Below are 20,402 nucleotides of genomic sequence, written 5' to 3'. Positions count from 1 at the left end.
ACTGCCCTGGGAGGCCGGCTGAGGAGCAGAGTGCTGGGGCAGAGGTGGGGACTGAGCTCAGACCTCGTGTGGGAGGGGTCAGGAGGGCAAACTCTGGAACTTGGGGGCGAAGTGGTGTGGACGCTGCCTTTGCCATTTGGGCCCCATGGCGCTCCTGCCTGTCTTGAGCCCACCCCTGGCCTATGGGCATCTGCCTGTTGATTCCCACCGACCTCTGCCAGGGTCTAGTCCCAGCCACCCACAGGTGTCTTGGGCCTAGTGTCTTTACACTGGGACTTGTCAGCTGTGGGCTCCTGGAAGCACCCTCAGTGGCTTTCGTGTTGCAGGCGGGGCATAAATGGAGTTGTGACCCTTGGTGGTCATGGTCCCTGGACTGCAGGTTTCCAGCTGTGGAGCCTCCCTGATGAATGGGGTGACTGGGGTGTCGGGGTAAGGAGGCTGCAAAAAGGTGAGGAGGGATGGTGAGGAGAGGGGTGTCTGGGCTCGCTAAGGCATGAAGGTTCTCCAAGTTTTTAGTTTTGGTTGTGGGGAGGAGGCCGGGGGCCAATTTCCAGCTCTTCCTGAGGAGGGATGGTGGCATCGGTGTAAGGACAGACACCATGTCCACCTGGACCATCAGAGCCACAGCCTGCAGAGATCGCCGGTGGCGCCTAAGTAGAGCCGGGCTTCTTCTGTCATCTCCTCAAGCACGCGGGCTTCCCTGATGTTTCTCAGCGCTGGAGTCAATGTCCTCTCCTTGTCACAGTACTGGGGGTGGGGCATGTGAAGCTGGTGCCGGGGGGTGTCTGTCCCCCAGTCCCAGATGCCTTCCCATTTTGTGGGGGGCTGGACTGTGGGGGTTCACAGAGTGGTCTCCCCTGCGCCGCGGCTGGTGCTCTCGGGCCTGCCAGAGGCCCCTTCAGCTTCTCTGGATGACTGTGGGTCACTATGAGAAGGCTTGGCTGTGGGAAATAATTTCAAAAGTTTTTTTCCCCCCTCCGGAGAAGACATTCAGTTCTGACCCCAGGAGTCAGGGCAGTAAGAGTGAAGGGGTAACGAATCCTTTCCCCTCCTACAGAATCTGACATTTGGTTACCTTTCTAGTTCTGTTCCCTTGGAAAACAGATGAAAGTGGAATGTCAAGTGTTTCAAGGCAATGTTGCTTATGGTGAGGATGAACCTGAGCTGTGAATCATCAGGACTAGGAGCACAGCTTAAAAGCCACAGCTCTGGGCCTCCTTAGTGCGCAGGCTCCATGGGGCGTGGCCCTTGTAGGGACCCGGAAGCGACGCCTACGGAGTCATCACGCCTACGAACCAGGGAGTTATTGCTCCCTCAGGACATGCTGCTGCGAAGCCAAGGTGAAGCCCACTGCTCCCTGATATGTCCCATCCCCTTGCACCCGAGCTGTCCCATGGATGGCGGTGGGCTCTGCAGGGACTACCCCACCGAAGAGGGGGGCTTTTCATGCTGTCTACTGGGCAGGGGTTTCTGTCTGACAGCCGTCAAAGTGAATGCCCCCGCCCCGGGGTAGCCTGCGGAAGTCTTGAGTCTGAACGGCCAGCAGGATCTGGGAGCAGGCCCCCTGCGGGGTGTTGCAGGCACCCCGGATTAGCTATGGAGTTTGGGGCCAAGTACCTCAACTCTCTCCCAGCTTTAGTTCTCCCACTAGGGTGAGGCTGGCCTGAGAAAATGCGCATAAACAACTCGGCACAAGCAAGCTGGCAAACTGTATGCTCTTGGTGACGAGGGCGTGGCTGAGGGGGATGCTGGCCGGCTCCACAGGCCAGGTCTGGCCGCCCCCGCGTGCTGGTCCTTCAGGCCCTGTGTTGTCTCTTGGGTAAGGATCACATCCAGAGGTTTATTGTCAGGGTTCCGTAAGGCCCTCTTTGGGAGTCCTGTGAATGATCGGCACAGCCCATCACAGCCCAGTGTCCAGGAATCTGTGGAGAACCGAGCCCTGCTCTGGTTGGGCAGCCCTGACCCAGACGGCATCACGGGCGCCGTGGTGAGAACCTCACAGAGGTCATGTGCAAAGGACGTTATCCCTTAGGGACCATGGTGGCAGCAGCCAGGGAAGAGCTGGTGGGACGCTCAGAAGTCTCCTCATCTGAAACCCTCTGAGCCACATGGGCCCAAAGAAGGGAAGTGACCCACCCAAAGCCTCACCATAAATAGTCTGACTAGAACTTCCACCTTGGCCTTGGTGTCAGAGCACTTGGCTTCAAATGCCTGCTTTCGTGCTTCCTGTGAGGTCTTCCATGACCTTACATGTCCTCATCCATCCAATGGGTTTGCTGTGAAGATTTAATGAGCTGATTCTAATACCTGTGGAGTAGTTCATGGGGCCCACGGTGACACAAGAGTGCCCATTATGACAGATTTTCCTGCACGCCGCTGCTGTCCCCATACCTCCTCCAGCAGAGACGAGTCTGGGGGCCCTGGCCTGGCATGTCTGGCTCCAGGTAGGCGCAAGCTGGGCAAGCCCGTGTCTCTCCTCACCCCATGACAACGGCGACGAGGATGAACCCAGCCATGGTGGCTCTCGAGGCTGCTGACCCAAAAACTGCTTCCTGCTCGGGCTTCACGCAGCTTCCGCGCTCCCTGTCTCGCTGCACCAGAGCGCTGCCCCCTGAGGGCAGAGAACAGACTCCACACCGCCTTCCCAGTGGGCATCTGGCAGCCAGCCTGCTTTTTAGGGTTTGCTGGAATCAGAAGAACCCCTGGGGATCACCCTGTCTACATGCCTCCTTTAAGGATGAGGAAACTAGGGCCAAGAAAGGGGGAGTGATCTGCCACTGGAGGTTCAGTGCTCTGTTGACTGATTCAAACCACACTGGCATCTAAATTGGTTTTTATTTATAAACAAATTGACATAAAAGAAGTCCAGATGGCAGCGGGGGCAGCTGTGCTGCTGACTTGCTTATAAAGGAAGCGTTTGGACAGGTGAGGGTACAACCAGATTCCAGCCTGCAGACCCTTTCCTCCCATCCACCTTATAGCCTCGTGGCTGAGAATCACGGGGCCTAACCTTCTTCGGCAGCAGTCCCGGCCCAGGCAAGGAGCTGTGGTAGGGGGCAGTGTGGGACAGGGGACACTCATTCCCACAGACGAGGCCTGCAGCGACAAAAGGCCCAGCGGAGGAAGAGGGGAATGTGACAGGAACTCTGTCCTCCCTATGCTGAGTGATATGGTCAAGGCTTGAAGGATCTGTCCACCTCACAGAGAAAGTGCCTTCGGGCGATGTCCTTGTAAAGGGCCTACATGTCTCTGGGACCAGGGCGGCACAGACTCTCTCCTCCCGAAACCCAGTGTCTAGAGAGAGAGGAGTATGTACTGGGGGGCTTGCCCTAGTGCTAGAAACAATAAATTTAAACAATAAGAAAAGATCTTTTTTTAAAAAAGGTAGAGGTTTGCACCACGAGTTTGGAGTCTGAAGCTCTTGTGAGGAGGTGGCAGGTGCTGGGGGGCAGTGGGGTGCCGCACCGGGCCCAGCAGGTGGCTGGGGGCCTGGGCCCAAGTGTCAGTTCAGGGCCCTATCCTCTGAGGCTTCAGGGGTCAGCCCCTTCCTCCATCACCTGAAAGGTGTTCAGTCTAAACGCCCAGTGAGAGGCCAACCAGGCTTGAGAAATAAATACGGAGGGACCTCAGAGGCGAGGCCGGGCGGAGGGGAAGAGCAGCGCCAGCCCCGGGCCACACACTCTCCCCTCCTCAGTCCTTCATGGAAGGACGTATCATGGCAGGGAGGGGGAGCAGCGGTGGCTCACACAGCCTCTGGAGTCCTGAGGCGGCCCTGAAGTCCATGGAGGCGCTAGCTGGGGGCTGCTTGGCTCCCTGTTCCAGGGAGAATGCTGACCCCCTGTGGCGGACCCCACAGGTGTCCAGGCTGCCTCTCTTGGTTCAGAACTTGCCCTGCTTCAGCCGGTCAATGTGGAAGGAGAGCTTGAGAGCGGGCCCCAGCTTCAGCCCCATGTACTTCATCATCATGTCGCTGCGCAGCAGGAGCAGGGCCTTGCCGTCGATCTCCTGGGGGGCAGGGAGGGCTGTCAGAGGCCTGGCTGGTTCAGCCAGCAAGTTCTGCACCACTAAAGCCGACCCACTCCCCACAGCTTCTGTGGCCTCCGCCCCTCCCACCCCCACACCTACTACCGAGCCCAGCAGGTGCTCCTTCCCAGTGCTCCTCTGCTTTCCTGTCCCTGCTGCCTGACGCCGCGGCCCCACCCTCCAATCGCTGAGGTCCGGCTCCCTTCCATCTCTTCCAGTAAGCACCCCCACCCCCGGCCCTCATCAACTGTTACTCTGTGAGTTGTCTTCCTTCCTGAGTGGTCAGGGCCCCTCTGTGTGAGCTAGGCTCAGAGCAGCTGTGAGATCTTTGGGCTTGACCCAAGGGCACCCTTGAACCCACCAGCATGAAAGACTGAAATGATCCTTGAAAGGCAGCCTTAGCACCCAAAGGGCAGAACAGTACCAAGTAGTAGGGGCTGCAGGGAAATGGGTTTGCACCCCAAATCAGGAGTATGGTCACTGCAGGGGGGTCAGAAGCAGTGCCTGGTCACCCAGCCAAACGGTCACTTGAAGAGATGCTGGAGGTTCACAGAAGAGCAAGGACAAAACGGGGGCTGACGCGGCTGGAAGGTGGAAGCCACCTGGCCGGAGACTCCAAGTTGGGCTGAGGCTCCTGATTCTCAGGCCAAGACAGGCCAATGGGAGAACAAGAGCTTCTAGGAAAAGAGGAGAGTCCTTCCCCTGGGCCTGAGCCCACTGGCCATGCACCCAGCAGGCATGTGACCAAGTCAGGCCTATGCTACAGGAGTGGGCTGAATTTGGTGCCCAGCGAGGGCTGCCTGAGACCCAAGATTCTGTCTCTGTTTTCAGGGTGTCTCCTGTGCTCAGTTTAAACGGACCTCTAAGAGTTTACAAGTTGTGGAAGCAAGACTCCCAGTGGACACAGGAGAGGTCCTGCAGAGGCACCTACGTGTTTGCGAAAGAGGTCAGCGTGGGGTCCAAGCTGAGGGTCGGCTTCCCGCACAAACTGCATCACGTCCTCCACTGTCCATGAGGAGGGGTCCCGGCCAGCCAGTCGAGAGGCATCCCGGCTTTCCAGGTAGCGGTCAGAGCCTGTAGGACAGGAGGGAACCTGCCATAACGGGTGGGGACTGGTTTGTCATACCTACCACTCTCCTTGGCATGTCCCCACGGCCCTAGGGGGAAGCTGTTGGAACTGCCAGGGCAGAGCAGAGAACTGGCGGTGGCTGAGGGAGGGAAGCATTCTTCCACAAAGGGATGCGGGTCTGAGACTGTTCTGAAGGCAAATCTTTGTTCTTTAGGAGTAGATCTGATTCTGGAGAGGGTCAGAAGGAATTTTACAGTAAGGCTGTGGTTCTGCCTGGACCTGAGTTAGCAGTAACAACGAGTAAGGGGATGTCATGGGTTCAGTGGGGATCTGGGGGGTAAGGCTGCTTTTGTCTTGGCCCTGGGGACCATTTCTGGAGAGACTTTGGGAGATGGGCAAGATTAGAGCCAAATCCTTGGGGTCGAGGGAGAAAAGAAGTGGTGGATGATACCCTGTGTCTCATCCAAGGCCTGGGGAGTAGCTAACCTTGGGATAGCCTGATAATGCATAGAGGCAGAAAACAGTTTTGCCTGGGCTGCCAGGAATCTCAGTGTTAATTCAGGGCTTGGCTTAGAGCTTTTATCTCATTCTTGGCTCAAATCCAGTTTCTCCCATTTCCTCTGTGTGATCTGGGCTCTCTGAAATCTGAACTCCTTACCATGCATGGTCTAGAAGGTTCTCCCATCATCCGGCCTTTTCTACCTTTGACCGCATCTTAACCCCCTATCCCCATCCCTTTCTCGCCATCTCCAGACACACTAGCTTTCTTTCTGCTTCGTGAACAAGCTATGCCTTATTCTTTGACCTTCAATCTCCTCCGTTCTTTCCCCACGGCTTTGCATATCTGATTCCTTCTCAATATTTATCTCAAATATCAATTCCTCAGAAACCTTCACTGACCTCCTAGTAAAAGTACTCCATTCTCCACAGAGCTACTCTCAGTCTAATTACTCTCCCCTTTACCCATCACATACCATTATCTAAAATAATTTCATGTATTTATGTTTATTGTCTGTATTCTCCTATTTTCTGTCCTGCTATTTCCTTGTGATATCATGGTTTTTAATAAGAAACATACATATGTAGTCTTTGTCCTGTTTCTGGCACAGAGCTCCCCAAATTCTTGGAATTTCCTAAATGGTGAGAGACATAAAGGGGTCTTTTGTTATTTATAACAAGCCCTTTTCAGCCACACCTGAGTATGTTCAGGAGGTGAGTTCTAGAAAGCCCTTAAGGATGGGGGCTGGTTGCCAATCTTCCTGGGAGAGAGTCGTCAATGACTTCATCAATTGTGCCTGTGTAATGAAGGTTCCATTAAAAAAAAAAAAAAAGGATGGGGTTTGGAGAGCACCCCGTTGGTGAGCACTCAGAGGTGTGGGGGGCTTGGCACCCCTAGACATGGCGTGCCCCCTCCCATAGACCTTGCTCTGGGCAGCTCTTCCACTGGCCATTCCTGACTTGTATTCTCTCATAAAAAGCTGGTAACCTAGTAAGTACCCATTTTCCTGAGTGCACCTGAGGAGGAGATGGTGGGAACCCCTGCCTGCCAGCCAGTCAGAAGCCCAGGTGACAGACTGTCCCATCTGAAGTGACATGGGGTGGGGGGCAGGCTGGTGGGATAGGATGCTGTCTCCAGATGGGTTCAGGATGGAGTTAAGCTGTCAGCCCCCCAGGGGGTGTGGCACAACTGCTGGGTGTGTGGAGACACCAACTGTCCGGTGTCGGGGTGAGGTCCTGTTGAGTCGCGGGAGGGGGCAGGTTGCTCCTTCACAGTCCCCAACATGCAAAGGTTGCCTGGTCTGCCACGGAAGGTGTTCCAACAGGTTTGCTCTCTAAGTGGAGGGTCACACACATAATAGCTACTTGTGCACTTTGCTGTCTCCCTGGCCGGACTACGTCTGCCTTGAGGCAGGGACCTTGCCTGGCTCCTGTCTGTATGCTCCCCACTCAGGAGACGCCAGGTGCACAGCTGAGCGGTGAGCTGAACCATGCCTACAAAAGCAGCAGGGCGTACTCTTCAACTGTCTCTTGCAAAGGCTCCTCCATTTCCCTTCACTCTGGGTCCCAGCTCTAAAGGTCGAAGCACGCTTGCCTTGGCCCGGCCCTGCTCCCTGGGGAAGTGACTCCAGCACATCACATTTCAGACTCAGAGCTGGCACCGACAGACGGGGGGGAAGATGCTTGAACAAGCAGGGTGCTTACAGCCACAGAAATTCTGATGGCTTTTTAGGGGCAGTGGCGACAGGAAGTGGGAGAGGGCTCTGTGAGCCAGCCACTTCTCTAGGCCCTAACCGTCCACCGTGACGTGCCCAGAGAAGCAGCGGCAGGGATGGTGGGGAGCAGAGAGAAGATACACTTGGCCCATCTCAGGCACTTCCTCCACCCAGGGGAGCTATGAATCAAACACACGCACCATGATGTTTTAGATATCTGTATCTACGTATCTATTATGTATCTAGATCTATGTATACAGATCTATGTAGATGTATAAATATGTATAAATGTATACATATTTATATAGAAATATATATAAGTAAAATATATAAAAAATAAAAAATATTATAAAATTATAAAAAAATTATAAAAATAAAACAAAATATATACATTTATACATATTTATACATAAATATTTAATGAGTTTGTCAGCCTTCTTCTGTTAGAACACATACTCTAGGAGGGCAGGTGGTGGGTTGGGAGAGACATCTCTGAGATGGGGACGCTTGAGCAAAGACCCTGAGGCATGAGAGTGGCCAGGAGGCCAGCAGGCCAGAGGGAGCGAAAGGAGAGAGAGGGATAGGGGGTAATATCTGAGAGGGTGTGTGTGGGGGTGTGGGGGGGCATGGTGGTGTGGGTCACAGAGGACCTTGTGTACCACTGAAAAACCACTGACTTCCTGTGCCGTGGGTCGTGGAGCAGAGGGCAGAGGAGTGTCTTGAACCGGCTTACAAGGGAAGAAAGCACTCTCAGTCCGTGCTGGAAACAGACGCAGACTCTGGGCAAGGGCAGAAGGGAGACCAGTCCGCCGCTCTCTCTGTCCAGACAAGAGACGGCTGTGGCCCACCCCAGGTGGCAGCAGTGAGTGTGGGGAAGGGGGTCTGGCATGTGAACATTATAAGGAAACCCTCCCACTGGCAGCTTGTTTGCCCCTTAAAATAGCCCTTGAAGGTAATAATACATTATTTGTTTATAAAAAAATTAAAATAAATAGCCCTTGGAGGAGGCAGCATCATCTTCACTTTAGAGATGAGGGAACCGAGGCCCAGAGAAGTGAAGTGACTTTCCCAAGACCACATAGCTAGGAAGATGACAAGTCAGTGCCCCAAGTCTGGCTTTTCCTATCCTGGTTTCTGCACGGTCTGCACCAGGACTCTCCCTCATGCCAGATGAGTGCAGCTGGTCATTGCTCCTCAAGGAAGGCAAGGGTCTCAGTCTGAGAGTGACTAAGACAGGAGCGGCACGGCTAAGGCAGGAGGCCAGACTCACAAACTGGTGCCTACTCATCCTCCATGAATGAAACAGGAGCGGACAGACTCAACAGCTGAATGCTTTGAGAGAACACTTCCAGCACCAAACAGAAAGAATCTTTCATAGCCTTATGAGGTTCTTCAGGATCAAAAGAGATCTAGACCATGACCTGGCCAACAGACTCCCGTATTCCAGAGAGACAGCAGAAGTGCCCTGAGGACAATAGTGGCTCTGAGTCCTCACAAGGCAGCGGTCAAGAAGCAGTCCTAACAAGAGAGGACAGTAATGTCCTCACTGGGGATTGATTCAGCTTCCCATATAATCCCACATCCCTGCTTCCAACTGAGCCTTGTCACGCTCCTGTGAAAACACCAGGCCACTGTCACCACGTCCCTAGTACATAAGGGGAAGGTGGGGGCCTGAGAGGTGAGAGGACTCCTTCAAGACTCGAGGCAGGGAATCAACTCACAGCTCTGCCTGGACTGCAGAGCTCCCCACGCTCCACGCTGCCTTGCTGGGGTGAGGCCTGGGAGGGGTATCCCGGCTTCTTCCCACCCTCTCCTCCTGCTCAGTCTCTCTGAAAATTGTGTCTCCTGAGACCACCTCTCTCCATTGCAGGCCTTGTCAAAGGAATCTTCTTACCCTTCCATAACCTGGGGCAGGGGGAGGCCACAGCATGGGTGTGGAGGTGGCATTTTCCTGTCTCTCCAAGGCTGCTTTTAGGCCATTCTCCTATGAAAGCTCATGTTCTTCAGAAGCCAGATGAGTCCCCAGCCATCTGCTCTTCCTGATCACTGCGCCTACAGATCTCTGGGCTTTTACCCCTTGTTAAATGAAGACCATTTGGTACATTGGTCACTGCCTTGCGCTCCAGCCAGGTCCCGTCATCACCCTGAGAGGCACATGCCAGTCAGCCACCTTGCCTCTAGTGACCTTCACCTCCACTCTACTTCAAATACCTCCTGCCAAGGCTGCTGTCTGCTTCTTGTCATCACTTGGAACAAATCCACTTCAGACATTTAAACATCCCTTTCTCTGACCCCAACCTCCCATCTGGGCACCGGCCCTGGACGTCAGTCCACTAAACCCATCACTGCACAGAGAGGTTTAGCACATCAGACTGACTTGCAGTCTCCCCCATCCTTCAGCCTTGCCCCAGTGGCGCTCCTAGCCCAGCCTGCCCAGCTCCAGTGCCCATGACCTAAACAGCTGTCCCCGCAGCTCCATCGCTCTTTCCCATGCTCCCCCACCCAGGCCCTCTTGCCCATCTAGCTCAACAGAAAACTTTAATTCTCAGTCTTTTCTCACCCCACATCTAGGTTACCAAGAACCAGAGGAGAAAACCACGTCTCTTGCAAAATGGCAAACTAGTCTTCAAACACAGCTGGGCTTTGGAGTTTCCCGCAGACCATTCCCTTCTTCTCACTCCACTCCCCCATCTTCTCTGGACCAGTCCACTCTGCGAGCACCCCTAGGCTCTTCCCTACGTGGCCCTCTCTCCTTTCACTCATGGCCACCAACAGTCTTCCCTCCGGTCTCAGAGAATATGGCTTCAGACTGACCCATCTCTCTATGCCCTTGATCCCTAAGCCTTCCTACCACAGCCACACCTTACTCTCTCCTCTCTCTGGTAGGCTTCATTTCTCCTTGGAAGGCTCAACTTGTCTGCTGATAAACACGCCCAGTGTGCTCCTTCTCTTGAAGACCTCCCTTGGAAGGTCTCTAGTTTTCTTTTTCTCAAACCCTCCCTCACACCCCACCATGCAATCTGTCCTCATTGCCTTCCACAGCCACTGAAGCTGCTCCTGCTGGGGTCGTCAGTCACCCACTCATCACCACATCCCACGGACAGCTGACAGTCCTCGTCTCACCAAACCTCTGTTATGCTGCTCTCTCCTTAAAATACTCTCTCTGATCCTGGCCACCACAATATCAGATTCTGTTTCTCCTCACATTTGACGACTCCTTGGTCTCCTTCTGGGATCCTCTTCCTATTCCCACTTCCTGAACTTTGCTGGTCCCCAGGACGCCATCTTTGGTCAATTGTTCTTTTCCTTCTACACATACACTCCTGGTCATTTACCCTACAGCCTCAACTACCATCTATATGTTGATGACTCCCCAGTGTTTATCTTCAGCTCAGCCCTCTTCCCTGAGAATCAGCCCTGCAGAGCCAGTGCCTGCTGGAGATCACCTAGATGGCCCATGGTCTCCTTGCCCTTCTTTCTCTTCTAGGTTGGTTCCCTCTCTCAGCGAATGCACTACCATCTCCCCGCCACCCCATCTAGAACCTGAGGAGATATTCCTGCTCCCTTCTTTCTCACAATCCTCAAATCTGATTAAATCTACTTCGTGAATAGTTTTAATTGCTTCACTCTTCTACAAACCTTCTACCACTATCCCAAACCAGGCCTTCATCTGTTCTGGTCTGGCCCACTCTACACCCCCTAACTGGTCTCTCTGGGCTGTCCTTCCTCAGATGCATCCTTAACGCAGTCGTCAGGTAGCTACTCAAAACACATACCTGCTTAGGTCTCACCTCTAATCAAAACCTTTCAGCAGCTTCACATTGCCTGCAGGATCCACTCCAAACTCTACCATGGCATTTGGGTCCTCTGTGAAGTAGCCCTGACCTTTCCAGGCTTTTCTGTTTGATGTCCCACTATGGCATTTTATGCTCAGCAATGGCACAATGCGTGGAGTTCCATGCAGACCATCCGTACCAGTTCTTACCTGTGCTCTCGTTCCTGCCGTGTGCTCTTCCTGGACAGCGCTCCCTCCCCGACTACCCCTGGACACCACTCACACGGCCAAGCTTTTAAATCGCAGGCAGGGTGTCACTTTCTCAAGGAAGCTTCCCCTGGAGCCCCAGCTTGGGTTAGGTGTTCCTTCTTGCCACCTTTTCCTACCACCCAAGTCATATCTCTGTACTCAAGACGATGGTTACAATTATGTGTGGAAGTGTTTCTCTCTCCCGTAAGACTGAGCTCCTTGAGGACAAGAACTGATTGATTTTTGCTACCCGTGCCAAAGGCAGGTGGTGTTCAAATCAATGGCTAATAAAGAATGGGGGAGTCCTTCCCTGCCCCTTTGGCTCTAGGCCTTTGGCTCTCAGCTTCCATTCTCAAGCCAATCCCAGAGCTTCATTTGCCTTCCGGGTACCTAGCCAGGCACAAATATAAGTCTAGAGCCCAGCCAAACTCCCATTCCCAGGCGGGGGGCAAGCAGAGCTCGCTGAGGAAGGAGGGAAGGAGGGAAGGAGGGTGGGAGATCCCAGGTAAGCCTACCTCTGGAGCAGAGCCGGCGCACAGCTGAGGCAGTACCCAGCGGGAGGCCGCAGGATGGAACCAAAGGCCGGTACCCATGGGTTCGAAGGTTTTGGGAGCTGCTGACAAGGTTGGTGGGATTCAAGGTAGAGTCCATTGAGTCTGAGTGTGGCTCCAAAGACCGGGTCAGACTCTTCCCCAGGACAAAGCTCTCACCTGGAAAACAGGAAAACCAGAGTTAGAGCAGGAACTAGCCTGGAACGACTTCCAGGGCACTGGCCTCCCAGGTACCTGTCTGGATGGAGCGAGAGGCAGCCGGACAGAGCCCTCAGCTATGTCTCAGGAGGCCTGTATACTAGTCATGGTTCTGGCTCTCAATAGGTGGCCTTGGTCAAGGCCAGTGCCACTCTCTGGGCTTGGGTCTCCTTAGAGACTCTTCCTTTCAGACTAGATGGTCTTTGGAGTTTCTTCTGGTCTGGATGTCTTATGCTTTTTCTGGATAAGGCGAACCTTAAAACAAATAGAACTATTTTAGGAAGAGGCTGCCCCCCTATATACGAGATGCCAGCGCAGGGGACAGAGACTCTGGAGAAGAGATCCAATTGCTTGCGTGAGGGCACTTTAGAAGGTGACCCTCTCAGCCAGCAGGACATTTCAGATATGCTCTTCAATGCCTGACTAAAGGCCTGTAAGTGAAGGGTCTGCTCCTATGTTCTCTCCCTCCTTTGGTATTTGCCTCATTCAAGAGAAACGCCCCAAGGAAGCCGGGCTCGTACAATGGTGAGAGCAGGGCCATGGAGACCAGCACCAGGCAGCCCCTAATACAGCGCTCCAGAACCTGAAGCAGGCTCCCTCTCATGGCTGGGCTCTACCCACATCCGGTCAGTTCTTCAGCCCTGGTCACAGCGTCTCTGCCTGTGGAGGGCGTCTTGGGGCCTGGGCCACACCAGCATGCGTTGTGGTTTTTCTTAAAGGCCGGCTGTTTAGGTCATGCTTGGGACTCACTGTGGTCAAGTGATCCAACACTATGGTCAAGAACATTGTCTGGCATACAGTAAGACCTCTGTGGCAAGATGGCTTAGGATTTTGGGACTAGTTTCTAATACTCACCTTATCTTGCCTGGTAACCAGGGGCATAAAGCAAGTCAAGCAGGAGACAGCTACTGACCCTTCTCTCAGGGAGTGGGCCTGGTGAAGCCCTTCCCCAGGAATGGTTCTGAAGGGAGAACTCTGGGCACCTGAACCACAGCCCACCCCTTTTTGCAGATGAGCTTTCAGATTCCTGTTTTCCAGGAAAGATGACCGCAGCAGGGTCCCACATTTGAGACAAGAACAAGCACTCAAGTCAGCCGACAGGAGGCCTGTATTCTAGGCCTGGGCTCCTGCCTTTCACTAGTTTTGATCCCAGGCAAGTTGTCTGTTTTCTCAGCACCAGCTTCCTCATCTGTAAAATAGGGGGGAAATCACCCTCTGTCCTGCTGAGAAATCAAATGAGAAGACGGATTTACCAAGGTGGGGAGCTGTCATTTGATTTCTTCTTCACTCAGAGTTAGAGGGCAAACCCGAGTCCTCTGCAATAGCTCAAGGAAAAGCTGAGATCTAGTTTCTGTGTGTGCTGGCAGGGCGACCTCACCTTTCTAGACCTCGTTTTACCTGGCAAACACTGGGGATAGTACCGCTCACCTCACCTGAGGTCACAGACGTGAAGAATCACGATAGTACCAGGGCTCCCCGGCTGCTGATGCAAGTCAGCCTGTCTTGCTCTCAGCGATGCTAGGAAAGGCAGCTGAGACCTGGAGTCTGAGTGGAGGGGCCTGGCAATCAGGACGGGTGGCGCCTGGACTGGCAATGTCATCACATCTCTCCCACAGAGATGCAGCATCATGCCCACTGCTCTGGCAGGTCCCAGTGCCCTTAAGGCTGATGAGACGAGGGCCCAGCTGCCTCAGTGAGACGAGGGCAGTGGAGGAGACTGCAGTGCTTTCATGCTGTGCTCCATGGTGCCCCGAGGGCCTCCGCAGGGAAGCCAAGTGATAGGGCTCTGGGCCTCATTCCAGCTGCTAGCACAAGAGCTCTGGTTTTAACTTTTATGCTCCAGAGTTTTAATATAATCTTATCTTTGCAACAAGGAGTTCTGCTGCTAAAACAAAAGAAACTTGGCAACCACTGGCCGAGGGGTCAGAACTTAGGGCTGAAAGACTTGAGTTCTATTTCTGGCATGACCACTGGTCAGTGATCACTGCCTTTTTTCTGGGATTCAGGTTGGCTATCTGTAACAAGATGCTTAACTTCACATTTATTAAACATCAATTTAAATGAAATTTGCTGTGGATGTGCTAGACATATGAGAAGAGTCAGCATGAGAGGGAGCTCATTCCTTCACTGAACACACGTTCATGTACTAGCTGCTATGCTAGGGAGGGGTACGCAGAAGGAGACAGGTAAGGACCTTTCCTTACGCACTGATTTTCAGTGAGAAACAGATTTTTCTCTATCACCTTGCAAGGCTACCTTAAAAACTAGAGTTCCCAGGGGAGGATGGCAAAACTGGTGGGGAGAAGTCTAGAAATTATGCAAAGGAGAAAGAGCCTGGGAATGTGCAGTCCACAGAAAAGTCAGGGGAGACAAATACCCCAAGGGCAGTCATGGAAAAGGAAGAGAAATGGGCCGTAGACTGGGTCTTTTGAAAAGCAGAGAGTAAAACACAGGGCAGGAATTACAAGAAGACAGATTTTGGTTCAAAAGGGAGGGCATTTTGACCATCAGAAGTGTCCATGAAAACACAATGTCTGAGATGAATACATTGAGATAGATTAAGAGTAGATCAGACAATACAGAAGAAAAGATTAGCTAACTTAAACATAGCTACAGAATTTATCAAAATAAAACAGAAAAAAAGGCTAAAAATTTTTTTTAAAGATTTTATTTATTTGACAGAGATTACAAGTAGGCAGAGAGGCAGGCAGAGAGAGGAGGAAGCAGGGTCCCCGCTGAGCAGAGAGCCTGATGTGGGGCTCGATCCCAGGACCCTGGGATCATGACCTGAGCCAAAGGCAGAGGCTTTAACCCACTGAGCCACCCAGGCACCCCAAGGCTAAAATTTTTTTAAAAAACATTATTACTGTGGGAAAACTTCAAGAAAATTCATATATATTTAATTGGAGTCTCCAAAACAGAGGTAACAGAAAATATACATGGAGAAAGAATAGTAGACATTTTTTCAAATTTGATAAAAACTGTAAACCCGCATGTCCAAGAAGCTGAGTGGACTGCAAGCACAACAGGCATGAAGAAAACCTCACCAAAGCATAGCATAATCAAATTGCTAAAAACCAATAATAAACAGAAGACCTTAAAAGCATCCGTGGGGTGGGGGTGGGGGACCCACATAATCAAAGAGAAGAATGACAGCAGACTTCTCATCAGAGACAATGCAAACCAGAAAACAATGGGGTGACATCTTTTAAAGAAAGTGCTGAACAACAAAAAAGTCAATTCTAAACTCAGCAAAAGTATCTTTCAAAAGCAAAGGTTAAAAAAAGACTTTTTCAGAGACACAAAAGCTCAAAGACTTTGTGTCCAGTAGAGCCATAAAAAGGAGAAATGTGAAGGGAAGTCCTTCAGGCAGGAAGAGGATCTGAAACTCGGCTCTACACTGAAAACATGAAGAGTACCAGAAATGGTAACTATGAAAGGGTAAATTAAAAAAAAAAAATCTTTTCTTTTATATTGAGAATGTTTTTTCTTGTATGTTAAAAAAAAGTCTTTAAAAGATAATTAATTACCTATTGGGGCATGTGGGTGACTTAGTTGGTCAGGTGACTGACTCTTGATTTCAGTTTGGGTTGTGGTCTTAGGGTCGTGAGATCGAGCCCTACACTGGGATTCTCTCTCCCTCTTCTCCTGCCCCCTCCCTACCTCTCTCCTCCCCGACCCAAAAGTTAATTATCTATTTAAAGTAAAATAATAACAATGTAGAATGGGTTTTACAAAATGTGGAACAGTAAAATGTACAGTGACAACAGTACAAAGGCCAGGAGGTGGATAGTGAAAGTACACTGGTGTAAGATTCTTACATAATATGTAAAGGGATAGGATTATGGCTTTAAGGTAGGTTGTGATATGTAAGAAATGTATAACATAAACTAAAGCAATCACTAAAATAAAGGAGTTATAGCTTATAAGCCATCAAGGAAATAGAACAAAATCATAAAAAAACTGGATTAATCCATAGGAAGGCAGAAAAAAAGAGAACAGAGGGAAGATGGAACAAATCTCTCCACCAATAGCTTTTGTCTTTGTTCTCTGAGTTGCTGAAAGTATAGATCTGGTTCCTTCATTTATATAATTACACTGTTATATTTACATAATTTTGATTATGAAAGACAAGGTCAGGGAAAGCTGAGACCAATGGGAACACAATTATTATACAGGATAAAGTAATTTGGAGTTATCTGCTGGTAGCTGGAAAAGGAGGAAGTATGGGATGAAAGGAATAGAGAACAGAGGAGAAAATGCCCCAAACCCAGAGTGGGTCCCAGAAATGGCAGCAGGCTGAGGTCCAATGTGAAAGAGGCTGGTAAGATATATCCTGTAACAGCTTATAAACATTAACACAAAGTTGTTGTTTTTTGTTTGTTTGTTTTTAAGAGAGAGAGAGAGAGAGAGAGAGCAAGAGAGCGTGCACAACTTGGAGGGGGGAGAGGGAGAATCTCAAGCAGACTCCCCGCTGAGCATAAAGCTTGATGCAGGGCTGGATCCCATGACCCGGGCTTACGACTTGAGCCGAAATCAAGAGTGAACAGCTTGACCAACTGAGCTGCACAGGCACCCCACTGACAAATTTAAGATAAAACAAAAACGTTAAAATGCTTACTGTTCTTTGTGGCAATTCCTTCCCCCGCCCAAACTTCAGTATAAGTTTATCACAGTCGATAGCCTTGTATTCGTTTCTCCTTAGGGAAATGAAGGCCGGGGAACCAGATCAAATGTTTGGGGTAAAGCAGCTTAGGGAGAGATGGTCAGCTAGGAGAGTGGTCAGGGAAAGAGGGAATAAGAACGGAGTCAGAGCAGGAAACCTAGTCTGAATTATGTGGGGTGGGAATTCATTTTGTTATTTAGATGTGGATACTGAAGGAAAGGACTATCCCCAAATCTAAGAGGACTCACAGAGTCCCACACAAACCTCCAGCTGGTCTCCCTGCCTACTGGGTCGCTCCACACCCATCCATTCTCCCGCACGGGACCCTGAGCCACCTCTTGGAAGCACAGGCCTGGCTGTGGCCCTTCCCTGGGTCCTCACTGCTCAGTGATACAATGCCACTAATGTGGTCAGTTAGCTTTTCCCACTGGGCTGCTGCTTGCACTGCAGCCCCATCTCTCACGAGCCTCCGGTTCCTCTGACCTGGAGCGTGCTCCCCTTTGTCCCTCCCGGTCTCACAGGCTCTTCAGTCAGCTGGCGCATTCTTCATCACACCCCTCCCTCCATCGCCTTGGGTCTGTGGCATCTTCACCTGGTTATCCTGCTCCTTCAGGTCCAAGACTTTCTCCTGGAAAGTCTTCCCTGACATCTGGTTTGAACTTTTGAACTCTGAACTCGTCCTGTGAAAGTACGTATCACCACAAATGAGCTGTTTGCTTATTTGCTCCTCTTCACCAGGCTGTAAAGTCTGCATGGAAGGACCTGGACTCCTAGTTTACTACGGGACCCTCTGTGCGTAAACCAGAGCTTGGTGTCATGCAGCCAATAAATTCTGGGTTGACAGATGACTGAATAAAGGACTCATGAACATCTATTATTATGAACATTTGTGTCATCTTAGAACTCTGACCATTCTACCAGGAAACCCGGCATGGGGAAGAGGGGGCATCCTAACAGATCTCACTGTTATTTGGCTTTAATCCTGTGAATTTTAGGATTTGGGTGGGAGAACCAGTTTATATGCCCAGAAGACCAGGCTGGCAACCAGAACAACAGGGCTGCGGAACTTACTGCCATGGGCTGAATGGACCCGTTCCTCCGGCAGAGAGGAATGTGGGCAGGCCCCAGGCAGCAGACCTGGAGGGGCATGCTGGGTGGTCTCAGTTACAGAGACCCTGAGACCAGCTAAATGAGCCGTCTCCGTCTCCCGCTGTCAGTTCTGAGGGCCGGAAGGAGCGTGCTCTCGCCCAACCCTCAGGGGCCTCTCAGCTGACACGGCCCTGCGGGGAGCTCTGAAGAAGCGACCCTAATCTGACACTGTGTCCCCCAGGAACACTGCTAGACCTCTTCTTTCACCCTGCTCATCGTCCCTCCTGGCTCACAGCACACGCACGGCACCCTGTACCCCTCTCCCCGCAGACGCGCTTTCGGAGCGGGCATGGAGTCGGTTGTGCCTCTGGCTCCCCAGAGGCCAGCACAGCAGTTGGCACGGAGTATCTGACAGCTGGCCTGCACTTTCCAAATGCCCATGTCACGTCATCGAAGGTAGAAAACAGAGTCTGGAAAACTGCTGTAGATAAAAGGGAAGTAAAGAGAACAACTGCATGTAGTGAATGGTCCTTCATTAGATCTTGGATTAGGGGAAAAACAGCTAAAATGACATTATTCGGACAACTGGGAAAACCTGACAGGACTATATATATCAACTGGCAGATTTTATTAAATTTCTTTTTTCAAAAATTTTATTCATTTATTTGAGAGAGAGAGAGAGATTGACAGTAAGTGCACAAGCAGGGGGAGCAGCAGAGGGAGAGGGAGCAGGAGACTCCCCACTGAGCAGGGAGCCCAATGCGGGGCTCAAACCCAGGACCCTGGGATCATGACCTGAGCCGAAGGCAGAGGCTTAACCGACCGAGCCACCCAGGTGCCCCGATGTTAAATTTCTTGAGTGTGAGAACGTTATTGTGTTCCCTGCTCCTAGGAGATACACAGGCAAGTTTATTAAGGATCGAGTCTCTCATCTGCAGGTAACTCTCAAATGGTTCAATAAATAAGAATACGCAGACTTAGAACAGGTATGGTAAATATTGCAAAAAGGGAAGTGGTAACTCTAGATGAAGAGTGCATGGCTGCTTACCATTATTTGTACCCCTTTCTTGTAGGGTTGAAGTTTTTCAAAATAAAACACTGGAGGAAAAAGTCCAATCTCACCTTAGGTGAGGAAGTCTAATGGGCTCTGCCTTTGGTCACTATCTGCTATACCAGAAGTGCATGACCCTAGGGCCCGGGAAGTGTGGAGACAAGCTGCAGGGCAGGGGAGAGGGAGGCCCCATAAGTATCCAGATAAGAGAAGAGGCAGCTTTGGATGCTGAACTAGCAGAACTGTGTAGCCGGGCAGAAGGGTGGGACTGACAGACCCCAGATCCGAGGGACAAAGCAAAAGAGGGTCCTGTGCAGATCAGGCTCTTTGGCAGAGGCGGGGGTAAGTCATCAGGAAAGCACAGGAATTGATAGATGATCAGAGCTGGAGCAAAGGGTCAGGAAGGCAGCCAGGCAGGCAGGTGGGAAAGACAGGCTAAGAAGCACAGAGGAGTGAGAAATTTAGGCAAAGCTCTGGCTTGTCTGGGCACAATGAGAACACTCACTTCAGGGAAGCAAACAGAAACTGGGGGGAGGGCAGCCAGGTTGCTAGCACCCAGGATGGGACACAGAAGTTGAGAGAGAGTGAGCACAGGCAGGCCCAGAAAGTTGGCTGAATTGGTCTGAAAATGCGGGCAGGGAGAGGGGCAGCCGATGGTGGAATGTGATAACCTGGTCTTTGTCTCTTAGTTGGTGAGGTAAGAGGACAGAGTGGCTAAAGCTTGCTTCCTCCTATCTGGTAGCTGAATCAGAGAGATGCAAGCTGCAACAGAATTTCCAGGAAACCTCAGGCTTCAATTCCAAACTCCCTCCATGACTGCAGGCCCAGTGGGTACAGCCCTGCCGGTCTCGGCACACTGCTACCAGTACGATTCTCTTCGTTCTTAATGCTGCCACTCCACTGAAGAATTCTGGGGTCCCAGGTCTTGGAGAAATCTGTCTGTAGACTAGCAGCTAGCCTTAGTGTACACTACCCCCTCTCGTGTATCCATTCTTCCAGAAGCTCAGGGAGGCCTCACTTTTATTCCTGAGTGCAGCTCAGAGTTCCTGAAGGCCACCTGCCTTTGTCCCCACTGCCGCCATGCCCAGCCCTGACCCCCAGTGCAACACGTTAAGAACGTATTATTCTGTTCTCAGATTCTGATATGAGAGCAAGCAGGAGAGCAGGTTACAGAAATTGCCTCCCAAGAAATGGAGCAGTGAGGGGGACACAGACACATCTGCGGGACCAGACCGGTGTGGCCCTGTCAAAGAGTATTTGAAATTCAGGTTATCTTTTTGCCCTGCACCAAGTCATAAGAGCAGTGCTCATGGGGGTGCAGAGGTCTAGATAGTGGCCATGCGGAGGAGCTGGGTGAGCAGTTACTTCCCCAGGCACGTTCTCGAGAAGTGGCACTTCTAGAAGGAATGAGTTAAGACAATGATAAAAAGACACTGGAGGAGGCAGTGTGGGAACAAGACTCAGAGGGGACACCCATCAGACTTCGGCTCCCTCACCAACAGGCAGCATGGCCCCAGC

The 20,402-nt window shown here is 51.5% G+C and overlaps 1 protein-coding gene across 18 annotated transcripts in view; it reads right to left on the bottom strand.

Moving 5' to 3' along the window:
• Window positions 1-2,816: 2,816 nt before the first annotated feature.
• SCMH1 (Scm polycomb group protein homolog 1) overlaps window positions 2,817-20,402 on the bottom strand; it is a 174,321-nt gene continuing 156,735 nt past the window's right edge. For 16 of the 18 annotated variants that reach the window (XM_047723940.1, XM_047723925.1, XM_047723943.1 and 13 more), the window contains 3 exons: window positions 11,845-12,039; window positions 4,955-5,097; window positions 2,817-4,005 (listed from right to left, as the gene is read on the bottom strand). In XM_047723940.1, the coding sequence (XP_047579896.1) occupies window positions 3,880-4,005; window positions 4,955-5,097; window positions 11,845-12,039 (464 nt within the window). In that variant the 3' untranslated portion in view covers window positions 2,817-3,879. Of the gene's footprint in view, window positions 4,006-4,954; window positions 5,117-11,844; window positions 12,040-12,114; window positions 12,334-20,402 lie in introns of those variants that run through there. The other 2 variants (XM_047723936.1, XR_007126414.1) reach the window with 2 other exon arrangements.

The sequence above is a fragment of the Lutra lutra genome, chromosome 4, assembly GCF_902655055.1.
Source record: "Lutra lutra chromosome 4, mLutLut1.2, whole genome shotgun sequence".
Lineage (NCBI taxonomy): Eukaryota > Metazoa > Chordata > Mammalia > Carnivora > Mustelidae > Lutra > Lutra lutra.
This window is presented reverse-complemented; position numbering and strand designations above follow the sequence as displayed.